Source organism: Crocuta crocuta, unplaced genomic scaffold (assembly GCF_008692635.1).
Source record: "Crocuta crocuta isolate KB4526 unplaced genomic scaffold, BGI_CrCroc_1.0 scaffold282, whole genome shotgun sequence".
In the NCBI taxonomy this organism is placed as follows: Eukaryota; Metazoa; Chordata; class Mammalia; order Carnivora; family Hyaenidae; genus Crocuta; species Crocuta crocuta.
Genome location: NW_027529174.1, coordinates 5,650,374 through 5,673,404, shown reverse-complemented (window position 1 = coordinate 5,673,404; position 23,031 = coordinate 5,650,374). Strand labels below are relative to the sequence as shown.

The following is a 23,031-nucleotide window of genomic DNA, read 5'->3' as shown; positions in this document are numbered from 1 at the left end:
ATGAACAGAAGACCCCAGCTCCTGACAGCCCAGACTGGAGGCTCGCGCTAAGGAAGGGCTAATGAAGGATAATGGCAGAGTATCTTGTCTTTGTACAAAACGTATCACTTCTCTTCTTGAAGATGGATTTTTAATTTACTGTTTGGTCTACAAAATGGCCCCTCTTTTAACATAACTTAATGGGAAAAAAAATGTATTTAGAGATGCTCTGAANGCCCCGCCTTGGTAGGTTCATGATCGACCTCCCGAAAGCTGTGCTGTCGTTCGTGCAGAATTTGTTAAAATGTGTTCAGCAGCTCCGTCCAGTGCTTTGGTCTGTAGTTATTTGCACATTTTGGTCAAATGTTATTTGAGTTCCATTTGACTTTCAAGTTCCATGTCCTGGTCTCTGTCATAGTAGAGGTGGTCCTCATCCAGAGAGCCAACTCCCAACACGTTGTTCTGAGTCTGCATTTGAGTATAGAAGTTAGAGTCCTCCTTTTCTGACGGTTACACACCCTCCTGAGAATATGTACCCCAGTCTCTGTCACTGAAGGGCTCCTGTGTTCCTACTGAGCTGGCTTTATTTGGAGGCTCTTGTGACAGTGGCCCCTGGCTCTTGGAACTGTTTTCAGCTTAATCCCTCTCTATTTCACACTGAAGAGCTGGTTCGTCACCACAGGAATGTTGAGTGTGGCTTATGACCGTCCTGGAAGCATAGTCCTCCAGAGGACATACAAACTCCTCACAGGCATCAGTGTCCATCGGGTGGGAATTCATGTGGCCCCCTTCAGAATTTTGTGGTGAGGGCCTTAAATTTTCACCTGTGGTGACCTTGAGAGGAATATCTCTTTGAGCTGCATTTCTTCCGTGCATGCAAGGGTCAGATGTATAAATGTCTAAATCTCTTTCGTGATAGTCACTCTTACCAGAATCTGAGGGAACTTCAGGAGAACATGGTGGTGTTTGTGGTGAAACATCTACACTGAAAAATTCTAAGTCTCTAAGTGAGCACTGCCACTCCACTGCCTCAGATTGGAGAGCCCTGGCATAATCATAAGTGACCTTGCCTGGGATCTCATCGCTGAAGGGACTATTGCCCGGTGATCCAGGCAAGGTCAATGCATCCTCAACTGTATGAGTGTTAGAGGCACTTTCCAGATGCGTCTCGTATGAACCAGAGTCTGGACCAAAAATGAGAGGTTCTTCGAAACAGTCGTCCTGATTCTCATATTTCCCCAGAATCTTCTGGAAGGTGCTGTAGTCCTCAGGATCCTCTAATGATGTAACATTGTCCTTCCTCACACCTGAGTCCTCGTCCTCTGGGGGCTCACTGGCTCTGTGGCTCTTCTCCCCATGTGCCTCTTCTTCAGCCACATTTCTTGCATCGTCTGAGCTTGTTGAACTGAGGGTAAATAAAGACCCTTCATCAGAATCGTAGTTGCTCTCCAGCTCATACTGAGGGTCAGAAGGACCATGTTTCTGCTCTGGTTCCATGGTAGCGGGAGTGACATGCAGGCCATGGCCCCATCTCGAAGGAAGGACTGGTGGGGATGGGTTCATCTCTCCTGGGTCACCGAGCGTGACCTCCCTGGGAGGCCCTTCCCCAGCACTGGCCCCCGTGAGCCTTGGCTGCTGCGCGTCCAGCAAATTCGTGCCAGCCCTCGCTTGCGTTTCCTCCGAAAACTCTGAAGGTAACCATTCGGTGTCCCCGTTTTTCTCATTCTCTGCAGTCCTCCTTGCTTTCGTACGTGTTTGCATTTCAGAGGGCGAAGCTGTCATTTCTCTTGAGACAGGCGTGTTTAATTCATCCGAATCACTATGAATTGAGCCAGAGGCACTCCGCAGTCTGCCAGCTGTCGCAGGGACGCCCACTGAACACTCGCTGGGAGAGTCTTCCCAGGCCACAGTTGCATAATTTATTTCTCCAAGAACGTCTTTCTCATAGACGCGGTCCTGTCCTGCGGGAATTACGTCCTCATAATCAGCATTTGACTGTCCTCGGAGAACGGACCGGGCCTCCTTGCTGTCACTCAGAAGCACGTCATCGTTTCTGCTCCCTGGCCCACCGTGGTCCCCGCGTCGTCCCCTGCTCTGCCAGCCTCCAAGCTCACTTCTGCCGTTTCCTGGAGTTTCACCGGGGCCGGCAGCAGCATCGAAGCCGGCAGGGGCCTGCCTCTCACGGAGGGGCAGGTCCATCCTTGGGTGCTGGGTGCTGCCTGCAGCTTCCATGTCGTCACAGAAGCCCTCGTTGGAGTACGCATTATCCGAACCGGGCCTTTTGCGACTGCACCTCTGTTGCCACAGTCTGTCCAGGAAAGGCCTTGCCAAAGCCCCCAGGCAGAAAGCCACGAAGAACGTGATGAACACAGCCAGGCACACTGCCAGGGCGAGGTTCTGGGGGGCCTCCCCGTCGGCAGGGCTCCTCGCCCTCCTCGGCAGCCGGCTCCGCTTCCCACTGGGGTGGGTGTCGGCGGGGTCCCTCTTCCCTGGGCTGGAAAAATGCTCAGAGCCTCCCTCCTGGGGCCCCTTAGCTTTGCCTGCTATGAGGCTTTTCGTAGGATTCATAGTCATCAGAGGAAGGTGCGTCTCCCTGGAATTCTTGCTTTGGGGAGTCCAGCGGGGTGCCTCCTCGTTCCCTGAAAGTGGGGTGGAGAAAACGCACTGTGAGTGGACACTGAAGGAGGGTTCTGTTGGCTTCAGAAGCTTGCGTGAGGCCCCCTGAGTCCTCATCCTACTCTATCTAAAGTGTATCAGCAGCTTAGTGATGGATCAGTTGATTGTCCAAGGCCAAGAGCATGTCTACGGCTGCCCACACCTGTGCACGTGGCTGTCAGGCTTAGGTCTGCTACTCACGGGCCCAGGAGGTTCCGTGTCTCTTAGGCTTCTTGCCCGACTGCTGCCCAGGGAAGGAAAGAAGCTGGACTGGAGGGGACAGCCACATCGCTTCTCCTTCCTCCGCATCCTCACCTACCACACATTTCCAGGAACATTCTGTCAGGCCCTTGCAAGGCCCGCCCGGGCTCTGCCCACGTGCACAATATCATTTCCTCACCACGGCCCGGTGTTGGGAAACAGCAAAAACATTCAGGGTTTTAGGCTGGTTCCTGACACTTGTGCCTTCCATACCCAGAATGCCACCCTCTTTCATTCCTCTGTTCCTCCCCGGCTGACATTAAGACTCCTCTCTGATCTTCATGGATTTCTTCTAAACCTGGTAAGCGTGGCCATGCTTCACCTCCAGTGCAGGTGCGAGCAGAACAGAATCCAGGGCTCATTAACACACTTCCCAGCCCACACTCACGTAGGGGTTTGAGATTTTTAGCCAAGATAGTTAATGGCAAAAAAAAAATTTTTTTCAGTATGTTCAACTCTAGTAACGTAGTCTAGCATTTGGGGAAAGTGTCAAGGAACAAATCAAAAAACTGTATCCTTTTGAAATACGTATGTTTCATTTCTCTCTGTTCAGAGGGTTAGCAAGCATTTTATTTTATTTTATTTTATTTTTAAATGTTTTATTTATTTCTGGGAGGGAGACCGCGTGAGCAGGGGAGGGTCAGAGAGAGAGGAAGACACAGGATCTGAAGCAGGCTCCTGGCTCTGAGCTAGCTGTCAGCACAGAGCCTGACACGGGGCTCGAACCCACAAACTCTGAGATCATGACCTGGGCTGAAGTTGGACGCTTAACTGACTCAGCCACCCAGGCGCCCCACAGGGGCAAGCCCTTTAAATAGTCATGTTTCACATTGTAAAAGTTCTTTCTTTGATCAAGTATTTGTTAAGAACTGGGATAGAAGTGTGACAGGCTGGAGCTTTCTCTCCCTGTGAAATTTCTGTTTTTGACCAAATCTAATTGTTTCTGAGCTATTTAAATTAGGTTTCTTTGGCCATGTGAAGAAAATGATTCATGAAGTGAGGGAAATAGTTAGGTGCCAGTGATTGTTTTGTGACACAGTGTGGCTGACTTAACGCCGTAATCAACATTGTTGCTTTCAGGGAGGCTGTCGCTGTTTCAAATGAGACTAAATTATTCATGAGATTTTTTTTTCTTCTCCCTTCAGCTGGAACATTTCAGAAAAAAAGAGGCACCCCTGACTTACCTGTAGACTTGCTGCAAATCACATTCCACGTTCTCCTCCAGGATTCAGAAATGAAATTTTGGAAGGCCACCACGCTGTCGCCACACTGCCATCGATTACCAGCCAAGTCCACCTCCAGATGGGGAAGTTCTAGAGCTATGATCATCATTGGTAGGATGGTGGTCAGAAGATTGTTGCTGAGGTCTACAGCCTGCTTGAGAAGGAGCAAATTTAGGATAGTCCGTGAAGAAAGACATTTAGAGACAAACAGGAGTTGCAGATATTGCTGACATTGCTATGGAGACAATAGGAATTTTGCACTGATTTGAGAATTCAAGAATACTGGGTTTAAGTTTCTGCTCTGCCCTTAGCAACCCTATGAGCCTCGGCAAACTGTTCACTTTTTAGGAGCCTGCCCCCTAGCGTTGTTGTGAGGATTAAATGTATGTGAAAGCTTTAAGTATGGTGCCCACCTATATTAGAGGCCCAGTCATTTTCCCTTCTTTCTTTCCTAGGAGTTGTAATTTGAACTGTTAGATAAAACTCCCTGTTAGACTGTTAGACCTGTTGTTATCAAGGTCTAGAATTAGATACCAGGTCTAGAATTTCTAGAAGCACTGGGATCTTGAAAGTGACAGAAGACACTGGATGATGAGAGCATCGAACACAGAAGAACTGTGGCTGACCACAAGTAGCAGGGAGATCTTTTGTATCAACTATTATCTCAAGGGTAGTAGTACATTTTCCTGCATCCATGCCTAGTATACAAGATGACTAATTTTTCTAGTTTGGTCAGAAATGAAGAGGAGGACGTCTGGGTGGCTCAGTGGGTTAAGCATCTGACTCTTGATTTCGGCTCAGGTCATGATCTCCCAGCGTGTGGGATGGAGCCCCGTGTTGGGCCCTGGGCTGTCAGCACAGAGCCTGCTTGGGATCCTCTCTCTTTCCCGATCTCTCTGTCTCTCCCCTGCTCATGTGTACTCTCACAATAAATACACAGAAAAAACAAGAAAGAAATGAAGGGGAACTTGGGAGACCAAAAGGACTCAGTGGCTCTGGAAACACAGAGGAGGACCTGCTGACGTTGGCGGTGGCCGCGGTGCGATACACCAGGAAGAGCAGTTGGGTGTAGCTCTGGCTACTGTTTGCGGAGTGCTGCTGGGTGCCAGGCCTTCCGTCAGGTGCTTCACATACATTATCTCCAGGCTTCCCCAGTGCTTCCTCAGAGGAGGAAGCCGGGCTAGGCCACACAGTACCTACCACAGAGCCCCTGCTGCCACGGTCTGGTACACGACAGGTGCTCAGTAAATAATGGAGGAAGGAATGAATGAATGAAATGGCAGAGTTGAGGGCTGATCTAGCCCCATGGCTGTGTGCCTTCCACTCTCAGAGCCTGATCTCCCACTGCACTGGAGCGCAGGGATGGTGGAGGGGGAGGCAGCGGGAGGCAGAGGTGGGGTCGTGGGGCTTGGGGAGGGGCAGGTAGTAATTAGAAGAACAGAAAATCATAAAAGAGAAAATGCAAACCTTGCTGGAAGAAATAAAAAAAAAAAAAAAAAGAAAAGAAAAGGGAAAGTGGGCCATGGATGAAAGCCAGAGAGACTGGATGTTATCCAGGTCAATTGTTTTATCAAAAAAAAAAAAAAACCCAGCAGTGATATCTTGGGTTATATAAATTCCTAAGAAGAGCCGATTCGAACAATAGTGCCGTGATCAAGACCACTGCATGTAGAAGCAGAAATTCTCTTAGAATTCTCTGAACTTAGGTAGTGAGAGCAACCTTTCCAGTGTTGAGTCACCAAACAGTCTGGACTCCCAAGGGAAGGTTGCCAAAAATAGAAAGTAGGAGGCTGAGAAAGGGAGGGGGGACAATATAACCACTTTGTTTGGCCTGGCCTGGGATGGATAGCTTTCTTCTGTACCCCTCCTCAGCAACAGAGGGAAATCCTCCGATGGTTTTCAGGTAGTTACTTTCTTGTTAGTGCATATCTACATTTTTGTCCCCCTAGCATCTTATTATATTACAAAATGGGACTGAAAACAAAACTGAAGCAAGGACAGAAAACTAGTAAAATTATTCAGGAGGAATGATTTCTGAGAAAAGATGAAAGCAGAACAGTCCAATCTGACTAAAGAAAGAAGCCATCTACCATCACTTGAAAGGGGTGAACGTTACAGAAAGGTTGGGGAGGCAGCTAATATAGCTCCACAAATGACTGCATTCGGAAGGATGGGAAAGATAACAGAATGTTAATCTGAAATGTCAGTTTACATAGATCTCATTCCATCTAAACACGATGATGAATTTATGCTTTGAAAAAAAATCTATCTGGCTTCTGGAAAGATTCCCACATGCAAATATACATAGCATAGTGCAAGTATTAAATACATCTCCTGAAAAAGAAGAAGACATCTATTTAAAAATTTTTTAAATGTTTTATTTATTTCTGAGAGAGAGACAATGTGAGCAGGGGAGGGTCAGAGAGAGGGAGACACAGAATCTGAAACAGGCTCCAGGTTCTGAGCTGTCAGCACAGAGCCTGATGTGGGGCTCGAACCTATGGGCGAGAGAGGGAGACACAGAATCTGAAACAGGCTCCAGGTTCTGAGCTGTCAGCACAGAGCCCGATGTGGGGCTCGAACCTATGGGCTGTGAGATCGTGGCCTGAGCCGAAGTCGGACACTTAGCCGACTGAGCCACCGAGGTGCCCCGACATCTGTTTTTTTTTTGTTTGTTTGTTTGTTTGTTTTTAAATGTTTTATTTATTTCTAGGAGAGAGAGAGAGAGAGACAGCGTGAGCAGGGGAGGGTCAGAGAGAGAGGGAGTCACAGGCTGAAACAGGCTCCAGGCTCTGAGCTGGCAGTCAGCACAGAGCCCGACGCGGGACTCGAACCCACGAACCGCGAGATCATGACCTAAGTGAAAGTCGGACGCTTAACCGACTAAGCCACCCAGGCGCCCCCCGACATCTGTTTTAATATTCAGCTTTCTGGCACCAAATATGTCCATCGAGTTCCAAAACCAGTTTTCAGAGTTCTTGCTGAACATGTCGAAGGGATCATGGAGAAGGAGAGATTGAATGATTCTGGGCAGTTCAGGTGAAGCAAGAATTACAGAGAATTTCAAACATTCCTGGGGCTAGTGTTTAGTTGGCTTGGAGAACCCATTGCCAGTGAGCTACAGAACACTAACGAGTCACAGTAAAAATGCACAGGAAATAAAAACAGACGCAGGGCAATGACATACACAAATACACTTATAACCAGTGTAGTGTGTTAAACGAGGTTCCCTCCCAGGCAATCTGACAACCTATTTGTGGGGAATGGGCGGCACGGCCAAGTTAGTTAAGTGCATTTTCTCATCTGCTCTGATAATTACTGGGGCAAAGACGGTCCCAGTGATCCTGCCCCCTGGTGTTCACACCCTTGAGGAATCTCCTCCCCTCAAGTATGGTTACTCGAGGTTCTGAGCAACAGAATATGGCAAAAGCAATGTGATGTCACTCCCACAATTACAGTGTAGTAAATTGTAATGTTTTCCTTGCTAGCAAGCTCTCTCCTTCAGGCTCTAAAGTAAGCTGCCATGCTGTGAACTGCTCGGTGGAGAGGCACACAGGGCACAGAAGGGAGGGCAGGCTTCGGCTGACAGCCAGTGAGGAATTGCTCAACAGCTCACAGGATCAGAGTCTTGTCAGCAACTACATAACTTGGAAGTGAATCCATCTCCAGCTGGACCTTCAGGTGAGTCTCAAACTCTGGCTGACAACCTTGACTGCAGCCTCTTGAAATACCCTTAGCAAAGGACGCAGGACCCTGCCTGGCTTCCTGACCCCCCAGATTATAAGATAATGTGTGGTTTTAGACTGCTAAGTTAGGAGTAATTGTTACACTGCAATGAGTAACTAACACACCTATTCATGATCATCCACTTATTCATTCCTTTGTTCAGAGAGTGTTTTAAAATATGGGCTATGGATTAGACATGTGCAAAGCACTGGAACACAAAATAGATTACAGAGCATGTCCTCAGAGAGCTTGAGGATTAGGGGATACAGGCATTAACAACTAACCATACTAAAACTAAATAATTTTTGTTGTGATGAACATAATAAGGAAAATGCATAGCATATTGTAAGTGTTTATAAAAGGGCAATTAATGCAACCTGGAGGCCCCGGGAAGGCTTCCTTGAGGAAGTGACATTGGAGGGATTCCTAAGAGTTAGCTGTTCCAGACAAAGGATCAGCAAGTGGGGAGGCCTTGGTGTGAAGAGAGAAGAAGGAGTGGAATAAGCAAGGGGAGAGTGGTTTGGAATAAGGCTGGAGACGCAGGCAGGGGCCAGGCTCTCATTGGGAAAACTTAGTAGGGGTTCTAATAAGCAGTGGTACGTTCATATTTGTCTGTTAAACAAGTGGGATACTGTGGCCACTTTAGAATTTGTATATGCGGTCTTCGTTTCAAAGAGCTTGGGGCGCTCTTTAGAAACAATTAAGCATCTGACTCTTGATTTCGGCTCAGGTCATGATCTCATGGCTCGTGAGATCAAGCCCTGCGCTGGGCTCTGTGCTGACAGTTGCAAAGCCTGCTTGGGATTCTCTCTCTCTAAATAAATAAATAAATAAATGTTAAAAAAAAAAAAAAGAGCTTGCTATGTTCCAAGTACTGTTCCAACCACTTTATGTGCATTTGAACCATTTAATTCTCACAACATTCTGTGAGAAAGGAAAGCAGTCATCTCTGTTTTTTCAAAGGAGAAAACTGAGGCACGGAGAGATTGGTAACTCGCCCAAGATTGTGTGGCTGCAAAGTGGCAGAGCCTCAGTTTCAACTCTGGCAGCTGACCCCAGGGTTCACTCACCTCACCATCACTTTGCTGGTCTCCCTTCAATAGCAGAAGGGCTTGGGGGGCCCTGGATGAAAGGGGGAAGTTGGAAATTTGTCTTGCAGTGATACATGAGTAACACTTTCCATAAAATTGGGAAAAACCAGCAATGATGACGCTGTCCAATCTGACGGCCACTAGCCACATGTGGCTTTAGAGCACTGATGTGTGACTAGTCAAATTGGGATGTGGGTATGAATAGTACACAGAGTTTGAAGTCCTGGCATGAAAAACAATGTGAAATAGCTCAGTAAGAATTTTTATATTGATGACGTGATTTTATATTTGTAAAAAATAATATTCGGGTACACCAGGTTAAAAAAATATATTACTAAATGAAATTCACTGACTTATTTTTACTTTCTGAATCTAGTTACTAGAGCCTCTAAAACTGCATATGTGGCTCACAGCATGCTTCTTTGGAACGACGCTGGCCTACATGAAGAGTGAGGGTGTGAGATGGAGGGTATGGGGGACCAAGTTTCTTCCTGAGACATCACTCGATGTCACACTGAAGGCCCCTTGGTTTCTCTAAAGGAGTAGTATGGTGGGGAGATTTTACAATACCCCCCGGAGAAGAGGGGGGTGGAGGACAGTGCTTGGGGAAGAGGCAGAAGCTGCCACGCCCAGAGCAGGGCTTAGGAGTTCTTTCCCCTCCCAGCTGTCAGTTCTTCAGTGAGAGTCATTGCCAGGTGCCTAAGAGACAGATGTTCTGGCTCCAAAATGTGACGTAGAGCCCCCAGGATGGGTCTCATGTTCAGAACGGTGTGGGGCGTGTGGTAAGTACGAGCTGTCATTATCATTTTTATTATCGAGTGCCCAGTTTGGATTTGGAAGCAACAGTGTCACAGGCCTTCATCCTGGGTTGCTGACATCTCAGCGTTGACCAGGTGGCTCAGGGGACACCCCCCACCCAAGTGCTCCAGATGGCACAAGACCCCAGGGACCTTGACCCACCTTGCAGCTCAGGGAGGGGGCCTCCATTATAACTCTGATTTAATTTCTTGCCAACTGGTTAAGTGGAAACTCGGAGCTGGGTTTAATTTGATTTAGAAAATAATGTGCCAATTCTTGGTGCTGAGTATTTTGTTTGAGTGAAATTCACGTCTGTGACTGAGGCGTTTAATTTTTTGAGGCAAGAGAGAGACTCCAGCTATTTTAGCAGAATCTTACAATAGACTTATCTTTTCTGACTAATAGCCAGTACTCCTGGGCACAGAGAAACTCCCCGGTAGAAATATTCTTCTAATGTAATTGCCTATATGTCTGCGTATTGGAAATACTCTAAAAGTCATCTCATAACCTGTAACTTCTTGAGGTCCTTGAAGGCTCCTGGATGAATTCTGAATATCCTGTTGCTCTTTAGGTTGAGGTTCTCCAGCCTTGAGCAGTTACGAAAGTCAGACAAACCGATCTGCGATATCCCATTGAACGACAGATCCAAACTCTGTAATGACTTCAGGTTGCACAGTCCTGTTAAAAATAAAAAACAAAATAAAACGTAAATGCGTGATATTTACTGTCGCAATGTTTATCATGGTGAAAACATGGTGTCACCCTACGTGGTTCTCAGCAGAGAGGTGGCTAGACAAAGTATGGTACAGCCGTACCACAAAACACTGCGCCGTCTGAAAGAGAAGGGGGGACTCGATGGAGCAGGAGGGCAAGGTCAAGTTGCAGAACAGCGGAGCGTAGGATTCCAACGTTCTTGGGGGAAAAGCCACATGCAAACGGATGCATATGTTCTGAGCAAGCAGAGAAAAAAGCCGGGAAGGAGATGAACCAAACGATCAGTAGTAGGAACACTCCAGCGGTACTGTTAATAGTATAGACATTTCATGTATGTTTCAGAGGTAATAAGTTGTAGCTAGATTTTGTTTTCTGACAGAATAATCTAACTGGGTTTTGGTCTCTGTCTTTTGTATTTCCCTTGACTCCAGAGAGTAACCAGGAGGCCCATTTGGCACAGAAGATAAAGGCTGAGAAGGAGGTGCTGGTCCTAGCCGACTTCCCAGTTCGATTGCCCATCTGAGTCTCACAAGAAAGCCCTGCAGTTTTACATTTCCTTCCGCTCTGTTCTCACTTGTACTTTGAGTCTTTAACCAACTACTAGCTAACAGAGCAGGTTGGTTGGGTTCCGGAGGGTTTGTTCCTTTCTGCTGTGTGCAGTGTTCTCATTGTCAGACTGCCCATGCAGAGAGAGGATGACTTACTTCAAATAGCCGTACACCTGTGTTATACTTATGTTCACATCAGCCGTACAGATGGAGTAAGAGATCAGTAGGACAACACAATCACAACGTTAGGAGCAAGGCACTGAGTGCTGAGGACAAACAGAGCATAGAGTCCTTGTGTCTGACTGAGTGGATAAGGCCTACACACAGGAAAAAGCTACCAGGTATACAAGCAGTTACGTCCCCACCACCTTACAGTAAAACGAACTGTTGTTGGTCTCTCAGCCTCTCCATTAGATGACCAGTCCCTTCAGGGCAGACTCTACATCTTTGTAAACTCTCGCAAGGCCTGGAATATACTATGTATTCATTCAATAAGCCAGACGTCACGGTGTTTGACCTTCACAGAGATTTAAAAATGATTGCACCAACACTAAAGATGCAATACAAAACTCTGCATTTCTAGCTTCTCTTGAAAAAGTAGAGGTTACAGCGGGCACAAGACACTGTTTGGTTAGAGCCGAATGAGGGCCATCTGCTTTGAGTGGGACTGACACTAACAGAAGGTAATTTTTTGTACTCAGGCCTCTGTTAAAACCAGGAAAACAAGGGTTAGGCCAAGAAACTCACTGTTTAAAAAAAAGAAAAACGGGAGAGGAGCAAGCTTGATATGCAGCTGGTAGATGCTAGTCAGAAATGCTTCCATATTGGTTTGTAAATCACCACTGTGGAGCTCTCCTGTGGTGCTGCATTGCTCTAGGTACTTCTGTGACCCCCTCTCACCCCCAAAACAGGACTCCGCTCCATCACGACAGCCAGGAGGCGTGCACTTAGGAAGCCCAGGCTACAGTCCAGTTGTTCAGTATTTTGAATATATAACATCCGAGAAGATATGTTTCTTCGTGGGGTGAAGAATATTTCTACACATTTTCATTTACAAACATATGGGTCTGTGAGGAAAAAAAAGCAGCAGCATGCGACACCAATACGAAAGGAGCTATAGTTTCCCTAACGTTGTCCTGACACATACCTGGCCTGTACATGGATGTGAGCTCATAGTTCCCTATAATGTCTCAATGCTTAACTGAATTGAACATGTGCCCTAGGAGTTCGGTGGAGGAAAGAAAAATCATTTTAAAACTCCTATTTAATTGTATGCTCTCTTTATGCTCTAAGCATGTCACGGACATCTCCTTTGAAGCCTCATCAAGCCCTGGGAGTTGTTACCATCTTGTAAATGACAGAACCTAGGTGCACTGAAGTTAGGAACTTGCCCAATGTCGTAGTTGGTGGAGCTGTGGAGCGAGGATTGAAACTCGTATCTCTTAACCATTACTGTTTAGCCATGGACATTTGATACAAAAAGGAAAAAAAAGCACTGACAGGCCCATGTTTAAAGCAAAAATAGTGTAACATATGTAGTGGTAAAATGGATGACCATACTAGCACAAAGACCAGGGGAAGTGAAATGGAAGAATACTATTGTACGTTTCTTGTGTTAGAGGCACGTAGTATAATACCACATAAAAAACAGACTGTGATGCTAGGATGTATATTGGAAACTCCAAAGCAACCCCTAAAACAACACAGCAACAGCAAAGAAGTATGGCTAGTAAGCCTACAAAGGAGATAAAGAGGATTAATTTTTAAAAATACACGATTAATGCAAAAAAGGCAAAGAGAAAAGGGGGAACTAAGCATAGAAGGAACAAATGGAAAAAATATCAAGACGATAGATACAAATAATAGTCTAAAACCACCAATCAAAAGGCAGGGAGGGATACTCAGTTTGGATGAAAATTCAAAAGTCAACTATATGATTCCTACAAGAAACCCACTTTAACTATAAAAATATGAATAGGACACATGTTAAAGGATGGAAAAAATAGTCTTTCCTGAAAATGATGCTGGAATAATTGCATATCTTTAAAACTTCTTTATACCATTCATACTATGTACAAAAATTAACCCAATTTTAAAACTATCATAAACCTAACTGTGAAATCTATATTTAAACCTACATGTAAATAGATCATAAACCTAAAATGTAAAAAAGTAAAGTTATAAAACTTTTAGAAGAAAATATAGGAGAAATATCTTTGTGACTTTGGGTTAGGCAAAGATATCTTAGATATGACACCAAAACACAATTTTTATACTAACAGATGAACTGTACTTCACAAAAATTAAGAATTCTGCTCTTTGAAAGACTGTTAAAGTAATAAATACTCAAGCCACAGATTGGGAGAAAATATTTGCAAATCATGTATCTGTGAAAAATCTTGTATCCAGCATATATAAAGAACACTCAAAACTCAATAGTTAAAAAAAAATTAGAAATTGGCCAAAGATTTATAGATGTCATCAAAGATACACAGATGACAAATAAGTGTACACAAAGATATCTAATGTCATTGGTCATTAGGGAAATCCAAATTAAAACCACAATGATATACCACTATACATCAATTAGTATGGCTAAAATTAAAAAGATTGACCACACTTGGGATGGGTAAGGATGTAGGACAACAGAAATTCCCACATAATGCTAGTGGGAATTTAAAATGATACTACCACTCCACACAACACTGGCAATTTCTTCAAAAGTTAAACATCTACCTAACATACAACTCAGCCATTCTATGCCTAGGTTATTTTCCGAAAAGAAATGAAAGCATATATTGCCACAAAGACTTTGTTTCATTATTCTTTTAATGTCAATAGGAACGGTAGTGATGATACCTCTTTTGTCTCTGAGACTGGCCATTTGTATCTTCTTCTTTTTTTTTCTCGGTTAGCTTGGCTAGAGGATTATCAATTTTATTTATGTTTTCAAAGAAACACGTTTTGGTTTTGTTGATTTTATCTGTTGTTTTTCCTGTTTTAAATGTCATTGATTTCTGCTGCGATTTCTATTATTTCTTTTCTTCTTCTTGCTTTAGGCTTACATTGCTCTTATTTCTTTAATTGGGCTAGGTGGAAATGTACATTATTGATTTTAAACTTTTCTTTCAATGGATGCTTTTAATGCTATACATTTCCCTCTAACCACTGCTTTTGCCACATCTCACATATTTTGATAAGTGCATTTTCATTGTCACTTAGCTTAAAATATTTTCAAATCTCTTTTGAGACTTCTGTAATACATGTCTTATCTAGAAATGTGTTGTTTAGTTTCCAGAGATGTGAGGGTTTTGCAGCGTTCTGTTACTGGTTTCCAGTTTAATTCCATTGTGATCTGACAGCATACTTTGCAAAGAAGATGTGGTGTATGTATATGTATGTGTGTGTGTACCCACCCACATACACACACACACAATGGACTATTATTCAGACATCAAAAAGAATGAAATCTTGCCATTTCAATGGCACAGATGGAACTAGAGGGTATTATGTTAAGCAAAATAAGTCAGTCAGAGAAAGACAAATACCGTATGATTTCACGCATATATGGAATTTAAGAAGCATGATTTCTGCTTATTCAAGTCTGTTAAGATGTGTTTTATGGACCAGAATATGGTCTGTCTTGGTAAATGTTTCATAGAAGCTTGAAAAAAATGTGTGTTCTACTGTTGTTGGAGGGAGTACCGTATTCATGGCAATTCAAGCAAGTTGACTGGTAGTCATATTCAAGTCAACTGCATCCTTATTGATTACTTGCCTGCTTAATCTATCAATTGACAGGCGAGGTTTGAAAGTCTCCAGTACAGTGCATTTGTCTATTTCTCTTTTCAGTTGTCAGTTTTTTCCTCACATATTTGATGCCCTGTTAGGTGCACTCACGTTTAAAGTGATTATGTCTTCAAGAATTGGCCTCTTTATCCCCTTTATGTAGTGCTTCATCCCTGATAATTTTCCTTATTCTAAAGTTTCCTTTGTCTGAAATTAATATACCTACTCCACTTTTCTTTTGACTAGTGTTTATCTAATGCTTTATCTTTCTCCATCCCTTGAGTCACCAGCTTTATTTATAATAGCTAACAAAGATAGCCCGAGTGTCCACTGACCGGTAACTGCATATCCACACAATGGAGTTCTGGCAATGAAGAGGAATGAGCTTTTAATACATGCAACATCATGGGTGAATCTCAAAACAATCATGCTGAATGCAAGAAGCTATACCAAAAATAAAAGTACATATCCCATGATTGCCTTAAGATAAACTTCTAGAAAATGTTAACAAATCTATAGCGTGAGAAAGGAGACCAGTGGTTACTTGCACAAAGGAGAGAGGATAGGTAGGAAAGACAGATTACAAATAGACTTGAGGAAACATTTGGGGGTGATGTGTAATTAATTACCCTGATGGTGGTGGTCTCGCCGGTCAGGGTGGTTCAGAAAGTCAGAGGACAGGTCAAAAGAGTGCTCAGAACATGGAGAAGCAGGAGGCTCTGACAATGTCCAGACTTTCAGAAGCCTGAGCAAAGGAACCAGATTGTTGACGAGTACCCTGAACTTCATATAAACTCTGAACTTTTGCAGAAAGAGAATGGAAATCACCTTCAGTTACCTATTGCACTTCAAATCAGAGAAGTGACCATCTGAGCAAAGACTGGGATGGGAAACAGCATTACTCAAGGTGATCAAAAGGCGCTAGGGGGGAACTGCCATTTTTGAGCACCTATTATGTACCAGGGACTGTGAGAAATGTTGCACATACATCATTGCTCTGTGTGTTCAAGTTTTTACAAACGCCATCTCTAACCCTCATATCCTCCCCATGTATGCCATTATCTTCAGTTAAAAATAAGAACCGGGCAGGTTTTTGTTTGTTTGCTTGTTTTTTTGCAGCTTAAGTGACTTGTTTAAGGTCAATTAACAGAAGTTTAAGACTTCTGTTAATTAATACAAGAAGTATAGAAGCATAGAAGAAGAGTATAAGAGTAAATAAGAAGGGTGGGACCAGAACATGCCAAGCATAGCAGGGTGGGGATTTTGAAGGCAGAGGGCTACAAGGATACCCCCTTATTTGATTCCCTTCATAATATCAAGCTAAGATCCCCAAGAGGAAGGAAAACTTCTGCAGATGGAAATTAAGACAGTTGAGTTCAGTTATGCTTCTTACGTGAATTGCCATTTACTTCCAATTTTAGATAATTAAGGTTTAAATTTTTTAATGGTTATTTATTTTTGAGAGAGAGAGAGAGAGCGAGCAAGCATGAGTGGGGGAGGGGAAGATAGAAAGAGGGAGACACAGAATCCAAAACAGGCTCCAGGCTCAGAGCTGTCAGCACAGAACCCGTAGCGGGTCTTAACCCACAAACTGCACGATCATGACCTGAGCGGAAGTCAGACGCTTCACCGACTGAGCCACCCAGGCACCCCAGGTTTAATTTTATGGAGAGAACTGGTGGGGGTCCTATAATTGACTTTGTTTAGGGTCTTCCAAGATAGAGTTGGGAAATTTGAGTAAACTCCTTCTAAGGTGCTCGGCTGTGTTTCTCAATGGGGCAAAATATATTCTTTTAAAAATGTGGCCTGGTGAATCATTGTTGAGGGGAGGCTCAGGTGAATGAAAGAGGCTGAGAAGTGCATTCATGGCTGGGGCTTGGACATCAGAGGGTAGATTCCATGTTTCGGGAGGCTAGAGTCAAACACTGGGAGGAAAATGTGGAGGCACTTTTGTGGGGATGGAATTATTTATTGAACTGCTTTCTGATGATCACATAAATCATGGGAGGTTTACACTTCAGAAGCCAGAGGTGTTTTATAATTTTCAAGAAATTATTTCAGTGTCTATTAGAAGAAAGACCACAGAGGGTACACCCAGACATGAAATTGCCTTAGAAACATTTGTTTGGACTATGAACTTCTTAAATGATCTCCTAAGAGTGATAACCTGATAACATAAAACAATGATATTCAGGGGTTATGGCTTTGAGTTCAAAGAGTATTAAGAATTGGAAGAATCTGGAAGAGTCCTAGACAAGATATTGATTTATAAGGTCAGCTCTCAATACGGTCTATTTTATATACATGAGCCAAAGACCTTGCCCTCTTAGCTTAATGACATACATTTCCTTTTCTTTAAATTTTAGGACCTGACTTGGTTTTAAGAATACAGGTTGTTGGCATCTCCATAATCCAATAGCAATCAGGAAATTTAATTCCCTAAAAATTGAAAGAATACATGCGGTGCTTAGGTGGCTCAGCAGTTTGAGCATCTGACTTCAGCTCAGATTATGATCTCACAATCCGTGAGTTCAAGCCCTGTATCGGGCTCTGTGCTGACAGCTCAGAGTCTGGAGCCTGCTTCGGATTCTGTGTCCCCCTTTCTCTCTGCCCCTCCCCCGCCCATGCTCTGTCTCTCTGTCTCTCAAAAATAAACATTCAAAAAAAATTTAAAGAATACAACATACTTCTGTTTTTACCATACACTGGTTATGTTTGTTTGTTTGCCACCAGTATCAAACGTCAGATATTATTTCATCTCATTGTAACACATTTATCTCTTGGATTCTGGAATGTAGTGTATTAATGTCAGGCTGTCAAATCTGGTCTGTCAACCTAGTTGGAATTCCAGTAAGATGTTGGCCCTTAGCCATTTCCAGGCACTCCAGTCACTTGATGAAGGTGAGGTAGTATACCTGGAGACTGATTCCATTGTCGTCAATGTTTTAAAATGGATTTTTCTGCTATTAATGCTGTACTCCAAAAATATGGAAGGAAGGTGGCATCATTAGTAAGGTTAAAGTCACGGCTAGCTACTGTTCTGTAAGTTGCATTGGCTGGCACCTCCTCTGGGTGTTTTGCCAGCATGAAGCTTGTTGGTGACACAACTGACTTGTTGGCGATCACAGCTGATTCTGAAGAGAGGGGATGGGTTGACACTGGGTCAGTCAGTGTGACCTGTCACTCCTACAAAGGTGGGCTTTCCTGAAAGCAACCTTTTGTTCATTGTATAAACTCTCACCATTTTAAGTCGTGGGACACGCTTTATAAAAGTACGCATGTGGTTCGAGGCCAGTTGCTTGATTGCTACTTTCTGAGAACCTCTAATTTATTATTGTCTTAGATGAGTGCAAGCACCTACATAAATAGTTAAACACGAATGATTCTCTGCTTGTGAATTATAGTGGGCTGGAGTTCTATCTACTACAATAGTTATTTAACATTTTAAAAGATAGCTTGCGATTTAGACGAAATGGAATTTATAATTACAATTTGTTTCTAAATAGACTGCTATTCTCAGCTTGTGCCAAGAGAGTAAAAATAACTAATATTTGCAAAGTACTTTACAAGTATACAAAGTACTTTTCACATATTCTAATAGCTACCATTTATGATGCCAAATACCATGCTAAGTTAGGCTCTGGAAATACATTTTTCCTTTAGTCCTCACAACAATTCTATGAGGAAATGTTACACTATCCAGATGTTACCTTAAAAAAATTTTTTTAAGTAAACTCTGTCCCCAATGTAGGGCTCAAACTTATAACCCCAAAATCAAGAATGGCATGCTCTACTGACGGGGTCAGCCAGGCACTCCCAAATGTTACCTTTAAACAGGGTTAGAATGAAGGAATCAAAAAAGAACAAAAGGAAGGTCAGAAATAGAATAGTTCTCCAGGCAGTACCTCTCATTTACCCACTTTTTCTCCCCAAAATAGAATTTCAAAGACAGAGTGACTAAACCACAGTTACAGGATCCTAGAACGGCAAAAGGATGTTACAGGGACTCAAATGAAATGTATGATGATGGTGGCAAAATCATTCAAATCATAAAATGCTATGGATAAAAGAACTCTGAATTATATCTAATTAGATTCAGGGCTTACATTGGTCTTCTGTCATCTATTGGTTTCGTTAATCTCTCTATGGTATCATTTGCTAGAATCTAATAGAAACTCAGGTACAGGATTTGCTCATTTCACATTTTTTCCTTCCTTTGCAAGTTTAATATTTTTCCTGGTATTTTGGGAGGCAGGAGTTCAACTTGGAAAAGGAAGATGGGGCTGTATGTGCATTTTATAGGGGTGTTTGGTCCTAAATGGAATTGTATTCCCTCCAACCTCCAATTAGCTCTGGGGAATTCATATGTTCTGTGGTGGGATAATATTTTGACATATTAATCTTTTATCTTCATTTCTGTCTTTCCATTTCTCCCCATTCAAGCAGAAAGAAGGTTCTGTGTTAATTACCCCAGGGAGCCACAGTGGGAGGCAGAAAGCAGAAGAGTCTACAGGTCTTTCTGGTTTTTGTTTTCTAAAGGCCTAAATCTTTAGAGGAAAGGAATTTCTAGATTTAGATAGAAGTCATTGTGTTTTTCTTTAAAGTTTGTTTGTTTGTTTATTTTGAGAGCAAGAGCGGGGGAGGGGGGGTGGGTAGGGAGAGGCAGAGAGGGAGACAGAGAACCCCAAGCAGACTCCATGGTGTCAGTGCAGAGCCCAATGCAGGGCTTGAACTCATGAACTATGAGATCATGACCTGAGCCAAAATCAAGAGTTGGATGCTCACCGGACTGAGCCACCCAGGTGCCACTAGGCAGAGGGTTTAAAAAAAAAAAGTGGGAAGAATTTTCTCTAAATTGAAAAAATTTAAAAGTAATGTTTTCTGGCTGACAGGAGTAAGGGATACACACACACACACACACACACACACACACACACACACATACTTTGATGCCTTGTCAGGGTATAAGATTCTAGATAGAACTGTGGTACAAATTTGGAGAAAAGCAGAGAAAAGCCCATGAAAGACTAATGTCAAGTACAAGTATCTCCATATCCCATCCCCAGCTGAATCGGGGCTCAGAATAAAAAATTATGTTGACTTATAGAGAGTAGAAGGTTAGTATATTTGAATTTGTGGGGTTGAAATTCACATCTATCATACTAGTTAAAAAATATACTATATCATATGGATGGATATGTATAGCTATAATGATCATCAAAGAGTTATAGCAAACAAAATGGAAATAGTCTAAATATTGTTTGATTAATCCAATTATAACATATATACACATAGAAGCTATTCTGATTATTAAAATATTATTTATGAGATTTCTTAATTATATAAAGATGTTCAAAATATACTGTGATATGAAAACATGAATAACAAAATAGTATGCAAAGTATGATCCAACTTTGAAGGAAAAATATGTACATAGGCGTAAAGAAAAACCTGAAAGAATATATACAGTTGACCCTTGAACAACATAGGATTTAGGGGTGCTGACCCCCCTGCACAATAAAAAGTTTATATATAACTTTGACTTCCCCAAAACTGCTAAAAGCCTATCGTTGACTGGAAGCCTTACCCATAAAAGAAAGTCAATTAAATATTTTGTATGTCATATGTATTATATACTATATTCCTACAATAAAGTAATCTAGAGAAAAGAAAATGTTCTTAAGAAAACCATAAAGAAGAAATAATATATTTACAGTACTCTACTGTATTTATATATTAAAAAACCCATGTATAAGTGGGCCTGCATAGTTCAAACTGCATTGTTCAAGGATCAACTGTATTACATGAGGGTCTTCAGTTTAAAAATTTTTTAATTCCTAATGTTCTACAAATAATAGGATTTTTAAAATAATAATACAAAAAATTATAAAATAAGATGCAGTTACTTTATACTTTACACTGAAAATCCTGCACAATGCTTTTATGGAAAAGCTTAGGGAGAGAAGACTCCTCCCTCTTCTCACGCAATTCTGTTGAAATGGTGGCTGGAATAATTGTTCCTTCACCTGCCAGCCTATTATTGTCAAAATGATGCTTAAAACCGACCAGAAGCTGGAAGAAGAGCAAAACACTAAAAATATGAAAGAACTGAAAATGAGAAAAACTAAATATGCATAATTTGGGGACGAAAAAAAATGACAATATCCTTTTTTTTTTTTTTAATATAGTGTCTCATATAAAGGTAAGTACTTAGCAAACAATGACCAAGGCTAAAAACAAACAAGGGAAAGAAATTGTGTAGCACTCCTGAATATAAAAAATCACAAAGGAAGCTAGGGATTATAAATCTGACACATTTTCTTATTAAAATATTGGTGATTACTTAAAGGGCTCCAACGTCTAGACTACTGAATATCAGAATGGATGAAAATTTATTATAACATCACGGTATGTGGAGTATTCTGTTAGAAACCAGTATAAAGATTTCTGATTTTGGGGGGGGCACGTGGGTGGCTTAGTCAGTTAAGTGTCCAACTTTGGCTCAGGTCATGATCTCACAGTTTGTGGGTTCGAGCCCCGCATCGGGCTCTGTGCTGAGTTCAAAGCCTGGAGCCTGCTTTGGATTCTGTATCTCCCTCTCTCTCTGCCCCTCCCCTGTTCCTACTCTCTCTCTCTATCTCTCAGGAATAAATAAACATTAAAAACTTTTTAAAAAGAATTCTGATTTTGATTTGACAATAACAAAGTTTACATATTGATCATATAATATTAGCATATTTCTAGTCTACATTTGGAGGGCAACTAGACAGATACAAAATGTGTTCTAAGAAAAGAAAAATTACAAATATGGCAACATACTTAATTTGAATTATGCAATATATTGAAAGTATATGAACTCGTTATTTCTTAGTGCTTTTCTATATTTAGTAACAAATATATGATAATCAAAGTAATTAAAAATTATGCATTCTTATTTAGCACTTACATACTTCCTAGTGTCTCTCAACAAATCTACATTATATTAATGTAAGTTATAATAATAGGAGATTAAATTGCATTGACTATGAATTCCACATATTATAACTTGAAATTCCACTAAGGAGCTCATCTATTTCTTCTGATAAAATTTCAGCTATTTCCTCAAAACCGAAAACAAACATGGAAATCTAATGAGCAAAACATTAACCCTCCACGTACTCATGGCTTCTGGGTCTAGTCCATCTTTAAAGTTGTACTTACCCTTGGGAATGTCACTGAGCTTGTTTCTTTGAAGAATTAACAACTTTAGAAATGGAAGCCCATGTCTCAAGCTGCTTCTGTGGCACTTCCACCTCGGTGACGTAAGGCTAGGCAGATCCAATGAGATGGAGCTGATGGAATTGTTGCTGAGGTTTAGTATTTCCAGATCATGGAAGTGTGCAAGGGGGCTTAAGGTGATTTGTGAAATGAGATGGTTACTGAGGTCCAGATGTTTTATACTGCAGTCTTCTTTTTTTATGTGAGACTGTAAGAGAGCCCTAAAGAAATTGGCACTTGTGTCCACTGTGGCTGCTGTCTGTGGTCTGTCTACAGGTGTATCATGCTTTCCAGTAAAAGAACAATTTGTCAGGAGATACCCCTTTCGCTGGCACTCAGAATCGAATGAAATACTGCTCTTCCTTGATGGGCTTGTCATTGTTCCAGTAAAAAGAAGACCTATCAGCATTGTTACGACTCTGAAATGTAGGTTTTTCATAATGCCTAGGGGAAGGAAAATGAATTGACTTATTCAAAATAACGTATGTAAAAATTAACAGTGAATGAACAGAAAATTCAATTTTCAATTTAAGATTTAGGAAAAGTAGGGTGCCTTGATTGCCAATTTAAGTGGATGTTTGATTTCTGAGAAATTGGGGCTTTAAAAAGATAGCTAAAAATGGTATAATAATAGTCTACAATTACATTTATGTGACATTTTAAAGAAGGAACTCCCCTGATTTTTCAGAAAATACATATTCACTTGGGCTTACCTCTGTGTCTGTTTTTCCAGGAACATTCAGCCTGCAGTTTTCTTCAGAGTGAAGGAAACCTACCAAGATTCAAGACTTGTGTTTTCTTGCTGGTCATTAGTACTGAGCAAAGTCTGTTACCTTATCTACAACCTGTAATCAGCTACGTGGTTTATTATGTGAGTAACATGCCTTCCAGTTACACGAAACTATGAACTGTATGGATGGAAGTTCAACTCACAAAGGAGACTCTTGATTTTTTTAAAATGAAATTGTTTGTGGCTTTTCAAATTCTTTT

The 23,031-nt window shown here is 42.1% G+C and overlaps 1 protein-coding gene across 1 annotated transcript; it reads right to left on the bottom strand.

Moving 5' to 3' along the window:
• Positions 1–251: 251 nt before the first annotated feature.
• On the bottom strand, positions 252–22,779 carry LRRC66 (leucine rich repeat containing 66). Its single transcript, XM_077757727.1, has 5 exons — positions 22,755–22,779; positions 21,985–22,485; positions 10,242–10,411; positions 4,080–4,269; positions 252–2,618 (listed from the first exon to the last, which is right to left on the bottom strand). The coding sequence occupies exons 2-5, from the start codon at positions 22,478–22,480 to the stop codon at positions 616–618; spliced, it is 2,859 nt and encodes a 952-aa protein (XP_077613853.1). The 5' UTR covers positions 22,481–22,485; positions 22,755–22,779; the 3' UTR covers positions 252–615.
• Between the last annotated feature and the right edge of the window lie 252 nt (positions 22,780–23,031).

Excerpts from the sequence above, each read along its gene's own strand:
- LRRC66 (XM_077757727.1), bottom strand. The coding sequence starts at position 22,480 with ATGAAAAACCTACATTTCAGAGTCGTAACAATGCTGATAGGTCTTCTT. Across the intron at positions 10,412-21,984 it reads GCTCAGTGACATTCCCAAGG|GACTGTGCAACCTGAAGTCA; the intron begins GTAAGTACAACT and ends TATTTTTAACAG. Across the intron at positions 2,619-4,079 it reads GATTTGCAGCAAGTCTACAG|GGAACGAGGAGGCACCCCGC; the intron begins GTAAGTCAGGGG and ends CCCCACTTTCAG.